The sequence below is a fragment of the Neltuma alba genome, unplaced genomic scaffold (genome assembly GCF_004799145.2).
Source record: "Neltuma alba isolate B1F8T4 unplaced genomic scaffold, ASM479914v2 tig00013958_pilon, whole genome shotgun sequence".
Taxonomy (NCBI): domain Eukaryota; kingdom Viridiplantae; phylum Streptophyta; class Magnoliopsida; order Fabales; family Fabaceae; genus Neltuma; species Neltuma alba.
Genome location: NW_021637971.1, coordinates 1 through 14916, shown reverse-complemented (window position 1 = coordinate 14916; position 14916 = coordinate 1). Strand labels below are relative to the sequence as shown.

Sequence of the window (14916 nt, the reverse complement as noted above, 5' to 3'; positions counted from 1 at the left end):
GACGAAACCCGGATTCGATTCGATAATTGAATTCGTTTGTCAGCTGTAGTTTGACTGCCGCCGTAGCTCTATCCCTTGATGTACGGATTTAATTCACTTCGCTTCCGTTCTGCTCCTCTCTGAATTCTGGGTGTTTGTTATAATTTAACGGCTGCTGAAGAAATCGTGTCAGTAGAACCCTGGGGGCACGATGATAGGAATAGGAGGTGGTAGCCTGTGCGTATGGTCACTTGTTTCCTTGGCAGACTTGCTTTTTTGAGCTGCCTGTTCATAGTATTTTGTAGTTATTGGATTTCACAAATTCCATCCTCAAGTTACAAACATTATACGGTGTTGATTTCAACGTTTCATATTTACTAATAATCATTTCTGGACCATCCTGATGTAAGTGCCAGTCAGTGACGTAAATATATGCCACCCATGTCTCACTTCCTTGCTTTAGATTTATGGCCATGCCCATCTTATCACAACTCACAGCTACCCTTTCTTGCTTTCCAGCTGTTCAATACTTTACTCTTTCTGAGACTTGCCTTCTAATTTTATTGGAACATATAAACATTTACTCTTCTTGTCCTATGTATAAGGTAGTTTCAATATGTTTTACACAGACTAAGGAAAACTTTAAATTTCATCAACTCTCATTTAAAATTTAATGACTTTCCAACTTTATTCCTATTTAATATACATTATACCTCATAAAAACAAAGTTAACACAATAATAAATGAGGGGTAAAATTATACATCTATACAAAAACTTTCTCTCAGTACCCTATAAATAGGACTAAAAAATATTTTCTTTCTCTGCTCTATAAATAGAACCAGAGGAGTACTTCTAAACAAATATATGTTATGTTAAAAGATTAATAATACCTGTTGCCAAAACTGATGTATTTTAATGGGTTGTTTGAAATTTTTGTCTTGTTTACGCTACGCACACTACATGTAGAGGGGTGTGTGTGTGTTGTTTGAAATTTTTGTCTTGTTTACGCTACGCACACTACATGTAGAGATGTGTGTGTGTGTGTGTGTCCGACATTTTCCTGCAATATAGGATTTGGAATTTATTCTCCTATTCTTGTATTCTCTCAGCTCATTTATTGAATGGCAGACACACTCACATTGAGGAAAACTCTCAACACGTCTGTAACAGTCTTGGTTGATGTCCTTCGTCTTCACCCCTCTACTCTGACGTTTCAACTTTAAAGCCTTCCCTCACGCCTCACGGTTTCACACCCCACAAGGTTAATATCTAGTAACTCGGATTCTTGAAACAGGAGACTAACTTTCAACTAGTAATTCGATCGTATTTTGCTCAAAAAAGCAAAGCCAGATCCCAATTTCATGCACTGATAAGGAGACAGAAGCAGAGGTGAAAATGAGGGCATATCGGCTTTCATATCTGAGACACTGACACCTCTCGTAGTTAACTGAGGTGAAATCACAGAAATTACCTATAAGTTCTCTTTGCCTTTCCTTCTATTATTGGTTCTCTCTATTGGAGCACAAGTCTTTCATTTCTTGGACACACTTTACCTGTTTTACGAATGTAACCATAATCACGACGGTTGCTCTTAGGGCCAACTGACAGCCTGCCTTCTCCTCATGCCACGACTTCACTGCTTTTCCCTAATACGGTCTCTGCATTGAAATTTGAATTGGAGACAAGACCCTCAAATCTCACAACACTCTTGGCTATAAATTTTGGGGTTGGAACAGAAGGAAGAGACGGGGAAGTGAAGCCAGATATGGATTGGGATTGGAGCATAAGACCTTCTGTTCCTCAAGCGGAGTCCTCCTTTGGCTTCCTCTGTAACTTTAACTACACACCATATCCAGGTGAGGCACTAGTCTCTTGCTTCTAAAACATTGACCTTTAAGTTCAATACTCGATTTTGCATTTCCTTTTTCACTACTAGTCCTACTTCTTTTCTGCCTGTCACAAAATAGGAATTCTTCTTACGTAACGTTTGAAAGCCACATTTGGCGTTCCAGCTCGATACAATGATATCCAACATTTTAAATATAAGAAGCACTGTTGTCTTATCTTGAAGATCTCATTCTTCACTGAGCAATTAACTTAATATATACCTCTTGCGTATTCAGGAATGGAAGTGAGACATCCAGCAATGAGAGAGAGTGAGAGACAAGGGTTGGCTCCGGGAATGGACAGAGTCAACTACGGAAAGCAAGAACAGAAGAAGAAGAAGCGATTAACGAGCAAGCAGCTTGAGTCATTGGAGAAGAGTTTCGAGAAGGAGAGGAAATTGGACGCAGATAGGAAGATGAAGCTTTCGAAGGAGTTAGGGCTTCAGCCTCGCCAAGTTGCGGTTTGGTTCCAAAACAGGAGGGCTAGGTGGAAGGCAAAGCAGCTTGAGCACTTGTATGATGCTCTCAAACAGGATTTTGATGCCATCTACAAGGAAAGACAGAAGCTTCAAGAAGAGGCATGACATCTCGTTCATTAATTTTATTGTTTAGATAAATTAGTGTTCATTTTTAATCTCATGGGTTCTGTGCAGGTTATGATATTAAAAGCCATGCTGAAAAAGCAAGAATCTTCTAGGACGCAGGCATCTGCAGATTATCTAGAAATCTGCGGAAGAAAGTAAATTCACGGGGAAGCCTTTGCTTTCTTCAAGCACAAGTTTATCATTCCAAATCTGTGAGAGAGGACAAACCTGTGTCAGCTATTAATTTTAGCATAGGATTAAGTGAGAGAAGATAATTCTTAGGATCATAAGTGGGTTGTGGCGTTAAAATATTTGCCCAGACCTGTTGGCAATGGTACGATGTGTAAGATGACTTGCTATGACAATGAGAGAGTTAAGAGGGCCATATTGCAGAAGTCGTGTTCAGTGAAATATATTGATTCTTGTTTTTCTGTCCTATAAATGAAGACCTAAAGTATAAGGATGGTTAAAAGATTATATATTTCGGCAACTGATTCAGATCACTTTAACAACGGATTTTCTCTAACGTATATTTCAACAGAAGTGTCGAGAAAAAGAGGCGATTTCCACTTACGTAAAACCCTTGTGATCAGAAGACTTCTTTTACCATCGTTTTCATCTATGAGTAAGATATATGAGGATATTATATACTCTTCCGGTCCTAAATATAAGACCTTTATGCACATGTGTATAAGGGTCTTATATTTAGGACTGGAGGAGTCACAGTACTTTAAGCGGTCTTGTTTTTTTTTTTTTAATTCAATTATTTGACCAAATTATTTCAACCTCTGACCTTACTCAAGCGAAATTCCTTCTACAATTAACTATTATCGAATAGGTTGCTAGCAAGGATGATAATTGGAGAGTGTGATGGACAAAATATGAATATTGAATAGGACGGAGGAAAATTAAACAAGAAGCAGTAGTTTACATGGAATAGCTCTTTCCGTTTTATCAAAAAAAAAAAAGTTTGCATGGAATAGTCGGCATGCTTAAGGATCAGGGGTTAAAGATACAGTTCGATTTCATAATGAGAAGATATTTTAAGGGATTGCTACAAAAATGTTTGGATGAAAAATCAGAGCTAACAAGACACACACACACAGACAGACATTATAAGTGGCAGAAGGATGTTCACAAGACACGGATAGCATACAGATCGATATATAGCTATGGAAAATCAAACAATCAGCAGATTCACACTTGCATGGTCGGAACCCTAAAAAGGGTTTAAAGTTTAAACCTTAAGTACGGTGCATGTGGGTATTCAGAGCTTTCCAGCTGCAAGTGGGCCAGAGGCCCGAATGATAGTGGGCTTGGGCTTGTGGGTCATCCGACGGGTAGAATTGGGCTGTACGGGAAAAGGGGTGCAAAGTCCGCCGTCCAAGTCACTCACAAGAGTCGGGAGGCTCATCGGTTGCGACATCGTTGAAGCGTTAATCATGCTGCATCGGCGTCTTTAATTCCCCCTTCTTCTTTTTTTGGCTACTGACAGGATTGGATCCAATAAAAGAGGCTAATTTTTCATGACAAATTAAGGTTTAAATCCCTGTCAGCATATATGTGCCTTAAAAAAAAAAATTCCTTTTTTGCCGTCAGATTTTGTGCGTTAAATTCTCTCTAGCTACCAGTCTCCATGTAGAAATATTCTCACTCTGCATTGTTTGGCATAAAGGACTTGTGTCCACTGTGAGCACACCTGCCCTCTCTGATTCCTGTTTTGCTCATTAGGAACAATCTAACAGATTTGAATCTATCAACCTAACAGACACAGGTGACGTGGCGGAATAAATGTCATTCCCCCACCAAAAAAAAAAAACTCTCTAACGTGCAGGAGACGCTGTTTGAGTGTTTGTATCGTGTCCGATTTGGATGTTATTTCAGACATTGTTTCGGACAGGACACATACACAACATAGCCTCGTGTTTTAAATATATAATTTTCGATTTAGCGCATCCACCTATCAGATCCCTTCTATATCTCGAATCTAATTTATAATGTAACCAGATCGTAGCCTGCAATTTTAAACTAATATACCTGGTAAATTTGGTGTTATTATGAGTATACGAACTAAATTAAATTAAACTCGGAAGTGCATGCAGGCCCATGCGTTCTGGAGCCTTGCCTGCGTTCCGATCAAATCACATTGCGGATCTGGAATTCGGGAAGACTTCTGACCAATAGGAACACGACGAGCACCTGGTGGGGCCCATCGCTAAAATGAACACCGCTTTTGCATTTCCTCGGACAGAGAAACTCCGGTACATTGTCGGGGCAAAAATCCAATATATTTCTTTACAAAGAGTAACAATAAAACTAAAGACAGAAAAGAAAAAAAAAGAGTAACAATAAAATAAATCAGGAAAAAAATAATTTCAGCGTTTATCTGAGAAAATAAGGGCAAGAAGAAAAGATATCCTTCATAATGATATTTCAATATATTTCCTGTATATACAGCTAATAGAAGAAATTAATTGATTGATTAAAAATATTGAAAGAGAATAAGATGTTAGTAATTGTAATGCATGAAAATCAATCTCCCGATCCAAAAAATTCCTTCCAACTTTTCATATCCTGCATCCAATGAAACGCCTATTAAGTAATTACTCACGTGATATATGTGTGCATTTATATTACTCGCATATTTAGGCTCACCGAGTCCGCTTACCATATGTGACTATTGAGCAAAGCGTGAACTTCACGTTAAGATATTGATAAGTACGGATTGAGTCATAAAATAATCCGTGACATATTTATTTAAAGCTCCGATTAAATTATTTGCGACCAGGCCTTCAACATTAATTTAGTATTGCGCCAGGCAACAATCATTGAGCGTTGTTCAAGCTCCTGAATTTAGTTTAGTTGTCATGTTATTGGGCATTATTAATTAATGATCCATTATTATGAGGAGAAAGCTTCCCTTTAATTCCCCCTCCTAACAAATTACTACTACCTCCGGTCCTTAATATAAGACCATGTTTGACTTTTATTTTGGTCATAAATATAAGACCCCAATCCACTTTGTTTCTCGTATTTATCCCTTTTTTTTTCCAAAGTAGTCATTCTAAGTTTCTAACAATGATAGTTCTAATCAAGACACTTGATTAGCAAGGATATTTTAGGAAATACAACACCTATTTAGGACAAATAACTAACTCAACTTATTTCCTTAATCTCCTCAAATTAGTCAACTGACTCTTATAATTAGGACCGGAGGTAGTATTATAATTAGTATTATAATTATAACTAGTTTATTCATTATGAAGCTCGTCTCACTTGAATAATCGTGTTTAATTTTATTATTTTAACAGAGAGATCTAGATAATACAGTACTTTGATTGTTTTATTTGATCTGAGTCGATGCTCTGACCATGTGGTGGGTCATCAATCATTCAGTTACGTATTTCGAATGGGGGCTTTCAAACAAGTAATTAACGAAGGTGACAATTTTTTGTAATTAAATAAAATTCGTGGCGTGCTGTTAATTGAATGATGTCGATTTTTAATGTGAGTTGGAATTAGTCGTTGGATGAGAATGAGAGGTCGATGTTGAATCAAAAGAATCTGATTCCAATAATGAAGTTTACTTTAATTTAATTCATGCACCAGTTAAGATGGTCCAGTACGCATTTCTGGGTGTAAATTAGCGGTCCAATGTCGAAATCAAGTTTTCTTTTATTTTAAATTTCTGTGGCCTGAACAATTTATCAACACAATATATATATATATATATATATATATATATATATATATATAAGTGCCATTCGAAACGTGGCCATTTTCAATCTCACAAATCGCTTATCATGATCACAAACCGACTCCTATCCGCGTCAGATACTCCTCCCATCCTTATGCTGTGCATCTCAGAAAAAATATATATGTGGTGCTTATTATTAAAAAAAATTATAATAAACGGTGCTTATTATAAGTAAATGGTAATTACATTTTTGTTAATATTTTTTGGGAGAGTTATTATGAGATTCCAAGGATAATAATTAATGCGTAGATCAGTTGTAACACTTTTTCAGAAATAATACTGCTATTTAATAACAAAAAGTTAATGCACGAAAATAAAAGTGCCTGAACAAATGAGAATAGCATGAGAAATAAAAATGCAATATAAGAAATTTGATGAAATGAGGGCGATGTTTAAAATTATGTGTACGCCCTTCCTAATCTTAAAAATTAAGTCAAAATTAAGCCAATTTTTTTTCTAAATTATCCCCATAGATACTCTTTTAACTATAATCAAGTAAGTGAGAGAGGGAGGATATTAAGAAAGATGATTATAGTGTTTGAGGAAAAACATGTCATATTTCTTATAATTAACTAACTTACCTAACTTTTTTAATCTAATCAAATTAGTTAAATATATCTTATATTAAATATGAGTAATATTTAGGATTAGGAAGAGCGCACACATAATTAAATATAAAAACATCAAATCGCTTAACCCATTATTATCAGCAGGGCGTGATCCATGTGTAAAGGGTGGGTCGCTGCCGCCCAAAAATCCAGACCCCTGTGTGAACACCTGATGCCAAATTCAACGACAAATATCTTGTAAAACCCCCCCGGGGGCTGAAAAAACAAAAACAAAAACAGGAATTTTATTTCCTCAATAATAACATTACTGTTGAGGAAGCAAAATTATTTGATGTTCACAATACTACATTTAATACTTAACATAATAGCAAAATAACTAATTTAAAAATTTCAAGGAAAAAAATAATTTAAAAAACTATTTAAGTTGATTATTTATCATAAATATGTATTAGTCTTCATAAAATATCATTTTTTAGTGATATGCGTTGGATAATTAAAATTATCTCCCAGTATAACTCCTTTGCAATCAGTAAGAATGTTTTGAGGAAAAAAAAAGGTAGATTGATGACTTACATGTAGGATCAAATATAACTTCAGGCCACTATGTCGACACTTTTTTCTTTTTCTTTTTTTTTTTCCTTTTTGTTTGTTGCCATTCGCTACGTGGACGCTTAAGCGTAGTTGGGCGATATAGGGTGAAGAAATTAAATTAGTTTGCAGCCGTACATATCAGGTTCGATATTTGGAAAATGAGCTGCCAAGAGAGTGCTCAGTAACTGACTCGCTTTTTGATCTCGTGAAAGGATCGGCAGGGAGAGACGGAAAGGACATTTTAAGCAGTTGATCAATTATGAATATTAGTTTAGTCGCTGACAGGGTATGATATTATGCCACAGTTCATATGATCAGTCTGATTGGTGGGATAAAACGTGAAATGTTTATTGTGGTAAAAATATGACTACATATAGAATTTATATCTTAAAATTATACTCTGCCAATTCTTCTATTGTCTGTCTTTGACTTCTTGTCTATTTATAAAACTTATTTCAGAAGCCCTCCACAATCTTTAATACAAGCTGTTATAAAATGCCTGAATCACTTATCAAATTATTATCAAGGATGTCCTTTATAATTATAACCGACCGGGAAAAAGAAAAGAAAACATTAACTACTAACCAATTTTAATTATTTTTATCGATAGGTGCGACTAGTTAAAAAAAAACCAACAAATAGGTGCAAAGAAAATATGAACTAGTTCTAATACTTATCATCAAAAGTTTTTTTACTAATATTATGTAAATAGTAAACAAATTAGCAAAATCCTATGCAACAAAAAATTATTTACTAAGATATTACATTTAAAATTGTTCATGTTAAGAATAAGTTTGAGATTGTGAGGAATTCGTTCATGTCAAGATGAAGTTTAGCTTGAGAAAAGTAATAGGATGATGTGGCAAGATGCAAAGCTAAACTTCATCTTGATATGAACAAGTTTCTCACAATTTCAAACTTGTTCTTAATATAAACAATTTTAAGTGTAATATTCTGATAAAACTGTGTAGGGTTTTGGTAATTATTTTTTTACTGTTTACAATATCTTAGTTAAAATGCTTATAATTAAATTTGAACAGTTTAAATTTAATATGAATAACTTAAGATTTAATTTTTTATATTTTTATTTTTTTAAATTTTTTCTTTTGATTGATACATGATTCAAAATAAATATAATAAATCATAATTTTTTTAAAAAAATAATTTTTATTTAAAAATTATCAATAAAAAATTTTAAATTTAAACTATCAAAACTGCCTTTAAATAACATAAATTTCATTAATGAGTCTCCTCTGCTATTGAAACTGATTCCAAGAAAACATAGGCAATCTTGTGAAAGTAAAATGGGAACAAAATTGGCCTGCAAGGGTTGGGTCCGACTGGTCGCAAACGGGGGGCGCAAGGCGCGTTCTCCTACCGGGTCATGGGCTCGATTCCTGGCGAGGCACCCTGGGATTAGTCTGGCCGATACGCTGGGATACCCTGAGTTAGCGATAACATCCTACTCAAAAAAAAAAAATGGGAACAAAATTTCTTTGCTAGTGGCAGCCGAGTATTATTTCGTCACTGTGACTTGACAACACATAAGTACGAGATCGCAATTGGCCATGCCGTACTCATTTACTTCTTGTCCTTACTTGGTCCTTTCTCGGAAGCCGCCAGCTGGGACAGCGATGCAACAAGCTCGGGAGGAATCCAAGTAAACAAAAAACAAAAAAAAGAAAAAAAGAAAAGAAACTCGGGAGAAATCATCCCTTGTCTGCCCCCCTCTAAGCGAAAATTGAAAAAAAAAAAGTTACTAAATATTGAATAAAAAATGTTAAAATTTTTTTATTATCATTTATAAATTTAGTGTTATTAATATTAAATAAAAATATTGTTATTAAATCTGATTTAAAATTTAGTAATTTTTAGTTTTTTTTAGTCATTTTCATCTCTGTAAATCCGCTCTCCTTTTCCAACTCTCTAAGTCTAACCCTGTTGTTACTGTTTTAAATTTGGGAATTTATAAGTTTTAATTAAACTTTTTTAGTTGGTCTCAATATTTAATTCAATTTTTAATTTTACTCTTAATTATTTATTTTTTCCTATTTGTCATACTTTCTCCCATCACTTTCTCTATACATTTTTCTTATCCTTTTTCTTATTTATTACAAGAACATATTTAAAAATAAAAGTATATTTTAAATATATTTAATAATTTTAATTTATTTTAAATTATTTTTCATTATCCACAAATCATAAAAATATTTCTATAATTTTATTTTAAAAATACATAAATAAATTTAAATTGAAAGGGAGTGGAGGAGACGTAGAGAAGAAGGGCACCGGGCGGAAGACGATTCCAACCTTGGAATGCTTTTTCAGGAGTCAAGAGAATTTAATTTAATTAATGCTCCGATGTATTAACCCCGATATCCTTGACCTCACCACGTGCCTCGCCTCTCTGCCGTTGGCCTATATGAAGATGCAAGATCTGATCAACATTTGTTTAATCGCCCTTCCTATTTCCTTAATCAATCCGAAGGTAAGGTCAAGGAAACAACAACAACGACAATAGCAATAATCAATCCAGAGATCTAAAGACGAAGCCTGTTTTACCCATACAAATTCTCTTTCCCAAATGCTTTGCTTTAGGCCGAAAAGGGACTTTAAATAAGAAACGCCTTTTATACTGTCACTGCACAAGCACTAATAAATTATCAAACACTTTGCATGATCTGCATACTTTTGAAGGCATAAGCATCAGATGTTTGAGATACGCAAGGCCGTAGACATTAACTTTTCACTTTTTTTTATTTTTTTCTAATTTTTAAGCTGGAAACAGAATACAATAATGAGGAAGGTGTTAGCCAGTAGCCAACACTCAACCACCAAACTAATCTCCACTCAGAAGCTGGTCAATTAGGCAGTGACCAACAATCTTACCTAATACTCAATCTGCAGAATAATAAAATTTTCACACAAGGGAAGACGCAGAGTGCGGCCTTATTGCTGGGGAACAATCAAGAAGCTTCCGTACATGATGGTCAATTAGGAATTGACCAACAGTTCTGAGCCAACACACATAATCTACAAACGAATTTTCACACGAGACAAGGGCCAATGTGGTCCTTGTCACTTGCATATGACCAAGGATCTTCCATGATGGTCAGCTCGACGTTGACCAACATTCCCCAGTGCTCTTCTTATCTTTCCATGAATTACAAGGTCTTCACTATACCCTCTTCATTCTTTACATGTCATTGACTGCTACAGAACCCCAGAAATCCCATAAATTCATGGTTGCGTATCATTCGAATGCTACTTTCAGCGCCAACCACGCCTGCCGAGAGAGGAAAAAAGGAGGGTCCATGTCAGTATAAGTTGAGACGTTTCAGAAATATGTGAGCAAGATGTTAGTTGGTTTGCAGTACCCATGGTTATAGCGCTGGCAACAATGACGCCAGAGAGAATGAATATGATAAGGGATGCCCTCCTAAGTATTGCTATCAATTTTCTCACCACGAATTGCCCCCAGAAGCCAGCCAAAATAGACACTGATATCAGGTATAACGCTGCAAAACATGTACAGAACAGAGGCCCAACTCCTCCATAAAAATTCAAATATTGGACTTTAATTTGGAACAAAAATTAACATACATCAGGACGTGTCCATGTGCATTTAGTAACAGCTGTGAGATTAGGGATGAAACTTTAATCCATTGTCCTTCTTAAGACCAAGTAGAGTTGAGAATTGAATGCAAATTACCGTAGGGAATGGGGAACCTCTTGAGAAGGTAAAATTCCACCACCGACAAAGATGAAGAGAACATCATGACAAACGTTGCTGTTGCACTCGCAACCTGTGATACAGATACCATATAAGCCTCAGTTAATCATTTAAAAGCTTGAGAAGAGCTTGAAGGACATGTGATCGCCCTCTGTGTACCTGGGGGATGACGCCAATCTCAAGAAGAAGAGGGCCCAAAATGAAGCCACCTCCAGAACCAAGAAGGCCTCCCACGGTACCCCCTAAGATGCCACACAGTGCGCAGAACGCGAGGTTAAGAGCAGTCCATTCTATTGAAGCCTGACTCATGGATTCCGGGTTGCCTGTAGTTATCCTCTGTCTGTAATCCTTGTACAGCTTCACTGCTTCATACCCAAACACCACAAGTGCGATGGGAAACTGGAGTATCAAGAGAAAAAAAAGTTATTGGTGATTTTGTCCCGACCAATACCCACAACCTAACAAGTCAAATAGCACATGAGATGTGAATGTGTCTGCCATCTAACCTGTAGGCAGAAAAGCACCCAGTACCATGCACTGCACGCCTTCACTTCATTCTGCACAATGGACCAATATCAAATACACACACACATAAAAAGTTTTAGCCCAAATATGAAATTGAATAGTGTACGTGGAAATAACAGAGAGGCTTGCCTTGACGACTTGAAGCAACAGGAAAGAAACCCACACAATCATTAGCACCAAAATCCTTTTCCACCTAAGGTTGAAGCAGAGAATTTGCTGAAGGATTTAAGCGAAAAATGAGTCAAATGAGTGATAAGTTTGTGCCGCCTATAAATTAAGAAACAACAAAATTCAGAAGAGCGCACAGAACAATTACAGACCATGGGTGATTTCTCTTCTTTGGGTATTAACGGTTCATATTCCGTGTCGACTAGAACTGCATGGATTTCAAGAGATTCCGTCACAGATCAGAGAAAGCTATTAAAGGCGCATGGCAATCAGCAGCATACATCAGCCGGACACTGTGCAAAACAGTAATTATATGTGCAATAATTATAGCGCTTTTTCTCATTTTGCTTTTACTTCAATGATTGGTTGGGTGAGACAATATTTTGTGGGGCTTTACAAAATAGATGCATTAAGCAAATCCGAAAATGAATCAGTGTCCAGCTGTCAGTTGAAGTACGGTTGTCTTACGTTCTCCACGAGAATTCACCATGGTCGCCTGTTGCTTGGCAATTTCTTTCTGCAGTGAGGGCAAAAGACCAAAAAAAAAAAAAAGGGAAACGAGGATGAGTTGCCGTCACTAAAGCCTCTGTCACATGTACATATAAATGCATGTACGTGTCTATGTACATGTGTGCATACAGACAAATGAAGAACTAAACTTGTTTAACAAAAAATAGAAAATTGAAAAAAAAAAAAAAAAAACACTGACCTTCAGAATAGTTTCTTCCTTCCACATCTCGATTCCTTAAAGAAAGATCTGGATGAAGTTCCTGCGACCAACAAAAATCGGGGGAAGAAAAAAAAAAAACGAAAAAGAATATTGGGTCAGCAGAGATTTTGAGGCAAAAAAGCCGTCCAATTCAATTCAAAGCATCTAAGGAGTTTGAGTAAGAACAAAATCGGCCAGACACCTATGAAGAGGATAATGATGAGAACAGTGATGAGCCAATAGGGGAAGACAACGCTGAGGGCGACGCCCACAGTGATTCCAAGCATAAGCATGGGCTGGAATATAAGGGCCAGATCATAGTCCAATATGGGACTTCTTTCGTCGGATGTGGCACTCTCAGATTATACCAAACTGACGATGCCGATGCCCCCATTATCATACCTGCAGCAAACCCAGCGGCAAAATTAATTACAGCCCAAAGCACCAACTTGAAAAGTAGTGAGATGGTTAAAATCAGTCTAAAAGGAAGTACGAAGTCTTCAATTTTTTTCTTAAAAAAAGGAAACAGAAACGTCGTCTCCGAGAAAATGGTGAGAAAAAAAAATTGGGGAATCGTGGGTTCGCCGTTTGTAGATTAAGTAGCATGTCAGCTTCAGCATTAGCAAAAGAGAACATAAAACAGAATTACAGAGACACACGACAAGGAAGACTGAAAATTACATTTGGAGAGAGCAGCCGCCGATTTGGTGTCGAATCCAAGAAGCAGAGTGAGCATGGGAACGAAAATGCCTCCCCCGCCCACCCCGCCCACGGTTCCACATGCCGAGCCTAGGAATCCAATCAACGTCGCCAACGCAAGCCTCCAACTCGCCTTCAATTCCTGCACTCACAGGTTCGAATTAATCAACGCTATCCTGTATGCGTGTGTATGTATATATATAGTCTAGGAGTCTACATATAATAACCAGAATAATTATCTAGCTGCGAGGAGAGAAAGAGGGACATACGGGCCAAACTCGCTCGGTTTCGGATCCGTAGCGCGCATGGGATTGAAAGGAAAGGGGATTAGAGGAAGAAAGAGAAAAGGGTGATGGTTGATGGATGATGAGAAACGCAGATAGGATAGCAGCAGAGAAGGCGGAAAGAAGGTAGAAGACGAATCTTGTTGTGGCTATAGGCATGGCGACCAAGGAATGTGGCGAAGAATGAATGATTTACGGAGAATATAGAGGAGCTATCCCTTCGGCCCAAGTGATATTTAACGGCGACGAAGCTGCTTCTCTCACATGCATATTCTCACAGGCTTACTGGTATAGTTTTATTTTTCACGGCCCTGGCCCCTCGTTGCCGCCTCGCCCAATTCTAAATCACCTGCACGCAACGTGTCCTTTTGTGTTGGACAAATCAAACCCAATCACTCACGGGCCATATTTGTTAATAAAGCAGAATTGTTAGTTTCCGAGTTTGTTTCTTTTGCGGCCAAATGAGTATTTTTTAATATGGACCTCCAATTTCACGAAGGGTTTGGTAGTGACTTTCCTTACAGTTTACACTTTTCTTTGGTCAGTCCATCTTTATTTTTTAATTCAGCAAGTTTTGTTTTCGATTTTCAGTCAGCTTTGGAGCCTGGAGTATCTTCCCAAGTCCTTTCTAAACTCGTTTCCCTCCTTTTTCCCCCAAACAAAATGTGTTTCCCCCGGCAACAAATTAATACAGAAAGAGTGCAGACGATTTCGGAAGGTCTTCGCGTCTTGGGGTCAAGTAAGTATAGTGGCTCCAGTGGAGTTTAATACCCAAACGGTATTAAGAATATTTCTGAAATTTTTTTAAAAATATGAGTTTATGAGGTTAAACTTTGCATGAAAACATATAATGAATACATGAATTATAAGAGAGGGGGGAGAGAGAGAGAGAGAGAGAGAGAGAGCAGTGGCCCGCTTTGAAGCATATCCATTGCCTTTTCTCTTCTTGACGAATTCATGCCACGGTGTTGTGTCCTTTTCTCCACGAAAATTTGTTTCGTCCCTCATTTATGTGCGCCATTTTCCCGTCTTTTGGGCAGATTTTCGTTTTTGTTTTTGTTTTTTTTTTTTTGCGGGATTCAACGCGGATTTCGTTTTAGCTTTTTTTTTTCTGTTTTCTAGCATTATATTGTTTCCACTTCTAATTCAGGATGCAGGTGAAAGAAAACAAGAAAAAACTAACTCACCCATTATACACACAGCCCTTGAAGTGGGAAGACTTGGAAACAAGTCAAGTGGTCATCTTACATAATACCTTACTTTTTTTTTTTCTTTAAAAAAAAAGAGAGGCTAGAAGTAGGATCTGGTACATTAGAAACTGATTCATTATTACAGAATAATTGAAATCAAATTTTCAGCGCTCGCTTAAATAATGAGAACGCCTATGACTCACATTAACCGTGAGTCGCCATTCTAATTTCTCTTTCAACT

The 14916-nt window shown here is 36.8% G+C and overlaps 1 protein-coding gene and 1 pseudogene across 3 annotated transcripts; one reads left to right on the top strand and one right to left on the bottom strand.

Moving 5' to 3' along the window:
* The first annotated feature begins 1129 nt into the window (after positions 1–1129).
* LOC114739414 (putative homeobox-leucine zipper protein ATHB-51) lies at positions 1130–2845 on the top strand. Of its 3 annotated transcripts, none has more exons than XM_028927476.1 (5): positions 1130–1241; positions 1331–1432; positions 1576–1836; positions 2104–2444; positions 2520–2845. In XM_028927476.1, the coding sequence occupies exons 3-5, from the start codon at positions 1746–1748 to the stop codon at positions 2607–2609; spliced, it is 522 nt and encodes a 173-aa protein (XP_028783309.1). In that variant the 5' UTR covers positions 1130–1241; positions 1331–1432; positions 1576–1745; the 3' UTR covers positions 2610–2845. The 3 variants fall into 3 exon arrangements, with proteins under 3 accessions (XP_028783309.1, XP_028783307.1, XP_028783308.1); XM_028927474.1 differs by having other exon boundaries at positions 1322–1432; XM_028927475.1 differs by having other exon boundaries at positions 1322–1836.
* A 7254-nt stretch (positions 2846–10099) lies between these two features.
* Positions 10100–13746, bottom strand: LOC114739415 (sulfite exporter TauE/SafE family protein 4-like; annotated as a pseudogene).
* Positions 13747–14916: the final 1170 nt, after the last annotated feature.